General features: G+C 36.0%; 1 protein-coding gene across 2 annotated transcripts; it reads right to left on the bottom strand.

Annotated features, from left to right (window-relative positions):
- Positions 1-2514: 2514 nt before the first annotated feature.
- LOC135077042 (histone H2A.V) lies at positions 2515-4483 on the bottom strand. Of its 2 annotated transcripts, none has more exons than XM_063971635.1 (5): positions 4394-4483; positions 4173-4250; positions 3867-3980; positions 3165-3364; positions 2515-3052 (listed from the first exon to the last, which is right to left on the bottom strand). In XM_063971635.1, the coding sequence occupies exons 1-4, from the start codon at positions 4394-4396 to the stop codon at positions 3170-3172; spliced, it is 390 nt and encodes a 129-aa protein (XP_063827705.1). In that variant the 5' UTR covers positions 4397-4483; the 3' UTR covers positions 2515-3052; positions 3165-3169. The 2 variants fall into 2 exon arrangements, with proteins under 2 accessions (XP_063827705.1, XP_063827706.1); XM_063971636.1 differs by having other exon boundaries at positions 2912-3052; positions 3169-3364.
- Between the last annotated feature and the right edge of the window lie 152 nt (positions 4484-4635).

Raw genomic sequence — 4635 nt, 5'->3', positions numbered from 1 at the left:
TTCTTAACTCCCAGCTTGGAACCATACATATTGGCCTTACAAATCCATAAAATTTTACGGCTCTGAGTTGTAGCGTTTGTAGCCAATTGTGCATTGTTTAAACAGTTTTAGAAATAAATGTCTAAGCTGGAATCACAAGATTTTATTTTTGTTTGAAATTAAAATACTACAAAAGCTTAGGCCCCTCGCCCACGGCGACTCTTTGAATGCGGTCGCTATTGTGTGCCCACGATGGCACATGTATAAACACTATTCAATCTAATGCAAAATATACAAAGGCGAAGGCGATACTGCATGCCAAAGAATATTTACTCTGACGAGCTGCATACTGTCGCGATTCAGCAACGGACCAAACGAACCCGATGCCGATGTCGCAGTCAAATTGTATAATCCGCCGTTTTACATTACAGCTAGGCATTTTGCATTACAGCTCTGTTTTGTAATACGGCGGCTTAACGTTTAGGCGGATTGAATACAGCTGAATGAAAATCCGCCGGAATGTATTCGGCGCCAAACGTTCTTCAATACGGCTAGCCGTAATGTAAAACAGCGTGTCATTACTCATTACCCGCCGCTTTGACAGTTTTTAGTTCTTATTTTCAATACCGTGGCGCTGCCGGACAAAGTGGCTATGGATTCTAGTGTTCGGCGGAATCCTACACAATATTATTAGTGTAAAAATATGAAATCATGGCTGTGGCCGGTGAAGATAATTTTATCTTAAAGAAAAATAACCCAGAAAAATGATTAAAACTTTATTGTTTTGAGTTACCTGTTCCCTGTGATCATTTTTAATGTCTAAAAAAGACTAAAGCCAAATATCTAATTAATTCTTAAAATGTTTAGAAAAGTCAAAATATTATTTAGTATACAGTAACGAAGATAATAATTCTTAGAATCTGTCTTATTAAAATTTATTTTCATTAAACATTGTTTTATTTTGTAAGTATGGTCACCCTACAATCTATAGTAGTACGATGCGGCTAAACGTGGGCCGCCGTATCACAGAATACATAATAGTAGCAACAGAAATTGCACTCCTTTGTGTAGGATCAGATGCCGGCATTTTAACGGTAATAATAATAATGCAAAATATCCAACGCACATGGTGCATTCGAAATCGCACCTTACTACTACGCTCACAAGAGCGCTATTTTTTTGTGTTCAGAATTGATCTACCTCACAGCTCAAGCGTCAGGGTTGTATAAGCAAAGTAAAATAAATAAAAACTTAATTTTAAGAAGCATTTATTGTATTTACGATTGGTAAACTTTAATCTAGTGGTGTTTGTATAATCGTACCATCTCTAAAGTACCTATTAATAAACTTCAGTGTTACGATAATTCGAAATTGGACAAACAGTTTTAAAAGGTGTAGTGTCGGAAAATAGACACGGTAAAGTAAAAGTTAATGTTTTTATTAGGTAAAATATTTTTTTGCTACAGTTTTTTGTCATAAGTATTTCAAAATTATTCAAAAAGTGTAGTTTTTTAAATTATTTAAATCACTACAGTTAATTATTATTTCTAAATATTACGATTTTCCATTAAAGAAGAATAACAGTGCTGTTGGAACAATAAACCTTGATTTCAACGATGATCGACCGAGCGTGTATAGAAATACGCGTGTGCTCACAGGCGCGTCACGGCGCGGTGGCGGTCCTGACTGATTTGCAACTTGAAGTTGTCGCGCGCTGTAGGTAATTATCTCGGCCGGCATAGGCGAGTGACGGAGGCCTGGCCGTATTGAAGAACGTATCGCAATGACAATCCGCCTAAACGTTGAACCGCCGTATTACAAAACAGAGCTGTAATGTAAAATGCCTAGTGGTAATGTAAAACGGCGGATTATACAATCCGACTGCGACACCGACACGGTCGCGCGTTTGCATCGATACGTAATATCTATCTCTCTGTCTAAGATCGATACACTTGCGATCACAGATGAGAGAGAGTATGCTTGCGATGCTGTAGCACGTTGCAAAACTTGAAAATAATGCCACTAACGCGCGTTTTTAGTAGCGATGCTGCGCGACATCACTACAAAAAGTAGCAGTACGTGAGCGACGGGCCTTAATTATTTTATTGCATCGATAATTTATTAGATTGATAAATCAAATGAAAAGAAAACCATAATATATGTATTTAATTATTTACAGAAAATTGTATGGTGTTTTCATTTTAGAAAATCTCTGAAACATTCATTCTATTAAAAAAAATAGAAATGTTTTTTATCTACAGATAAGTACCACTGTACCACCTACTTTCCTTCCATTATAAAATTCCATACACTATGTATAAATATGTATATTTTGATAAATCAAAATGTTTTTAGATGCATATGGTGGGTAGGACAATAATTTTATTGTTTACATTATTTTTCTTCCCAGTGTGTATCATCTACCCATCTAACACAATTTACAAATACCTGCAAGTTTTGTACGGAACCCACGATGCGCGAGTCCGATCCGACTTTGCGGGTTTATTTTGTGAACTGATAAATAAAAAGCGAAACTACATTCTTCCTCATTATATTTTAAAGATCAAAATACATTTCTTACAACTTGTAACAGTTCAATCATACCAAATTACAATTTTGAACAACATACTCATTTTGTATTTCACCATTGTTATTACAATTTTGTCAAAAAGAATACAAAAATGCTGCAGAAACTATTACAACAGCTTAGAGCTTACAAATAAGTCAAAAATTATATTGCACCAGCTTCTATAGTCAGAGCAAACATTATAGTCCAAATGAGGCTGGCAGCAAGACAATTTTAACAGCATAATACAAACATTCTCAGCAAATAAAAATGTCCCATAAACAAACTAAGGAATTAAAACTTAATTCTAATACAATCATAAATCTCCTTAATGCTACAATATAACTAATGCTTATGAGCTACAAGTCCGGACAATCACTTCTCCAAGTCACTCCACTGCTTTATTACATCACTATTAGAAAACTATGTTTACTGATTGGGTGATGAGTTTTACAATGCTGATATTGAGTCCGGAATAAAATGCAATACGAATAGTCTTCAATGAACCTGTGAACAAAACAGAAATTAATGGTGATATTAAATAAATATTATGTTGTTGATAGAGATTAAATTAAGCCTTGTAACAAATACAGAATAACAAGTAAGCAAAGATACAAACCTACATTAAACTGGTGCTCCTGGACCGCCTTTCTTTCCGATGAGAGATTTGTGAATATGTGGGATGACACCACCACCGGCGATGGTTGCTTTGATGAGACTGTCTAACTCCTCATCTCCTCTGATAGCCAGCTGTAAATGCCGAGGGGTGATACGCTTCACTTTGAGATCCTTAGAAGCATTTCCTGCCAACTCCAACACCTGTTAACAGTTATATTATAAAATAATGGTATGTGAATATGGTTTCAAATTATGTACAGCACTGTGTATTTTGGCATTTCTACTAAATCAACCTGAACATAGTGAAGAAACCTAAAAAAAGCTATTCTATTCTAACTCATCAGGTTTCAAGATTATGGTGACATAATAAATAAACTTTTAGGAATTAAACGGTGTAAGTGAATCCAAATAACAAATACATTTTTAATAATGTATGATGAATTTAATATCGCATTGGCAAGCAAACGTATCTTTGTTATCTAATTTCCCGCCAAAATGAAATAATGTAAATAAATAACTAGTGCAAGTTGCACTATCGACCAAGGGCGACTAAAAAGTACACAGAACTTACAAAAATAAAATTATAACATTCTTATGTAGCTAAATTCAAAGAATCATTCGTTACTATCGTAATTATGGGCACGGCTTGCAAGCTTAGACAGTAGTTGACGCCGCCATATTGACGGAGCGTCGCGTAGCTTACCTCGGCTGTAAGATATTCCAGAATAGCTGCAGAATATACAGCCGCCGTTGCTCCAACGCGTCCATGACTCGTCGTTCTGTTTTTTAGATGTCTGTGAATTCTTCCCACAGGGAACTAAAATTGGAAATAGGAAACTAAGATGAAAATTATTGATTTATTTCACTAGACAGAGTTGGCTGCCGCCGCCGCCATACTAAAGAGGTCATGCGTAATATTCAATTTTGTGAAATATTTTAACATATCATTTGAGAATCAATTAGTAATTTTAAAATTCCTAAATTAAATAAAAATAACGTTTAACAATACCTGTAGGCCTGCTCTTGCTGATCTCGACACAGCTTTCGCCTTGGCTTTGCCAGAATCTTTACCCGCTTTACCACCAGCCTAAAATTAACGAAAAAAACTATTAATTTTAATCGTACAGAGCTGAAACTTGGCCAGGTTGTTGATCACATCGTTATCCACCGAAATACACAAAAACATCACCACAAAATTCACTATTTTTCACAAAATCTTGTAAAACTCACCATTTTGAAACGTGTAACTCACAATCACTACTACACTGAACCCACCAACACAGGAAAGGCGCCAAGCCAAATCAGCCTAGACAATATAGATAGCAGCGCCGTCGAGACGCACAAGATAGCCAACTGCAAGCGACCGGAAATGACGTTCACATCTACTTTACTGAATAATGACCAATCAGAATCGATCAAAATGGCGGGCTAGCATAGTGCTGCCAAGCCAATTGCGGCGCTACAATGAACTA

This window comes from Ostrinia nubilalis, chromosome 12 (genome assembly GCF_963855985.1).
Source record: "Ostrinia nubilalis chromosome 12, ilOstNubi1.1, whole genome shotgun sequence".
NCBI classification, from domain to species: domain Eukaryota; kingdom Metazoa; phylum Arthropoda; class Insecta; order Lepidoptera; family Crambidae; genus Ostrinia; species Ostrinia nubilalis.
This window is presented reverse-complemented; position numbering and strand designations above follow the sequence as displayed.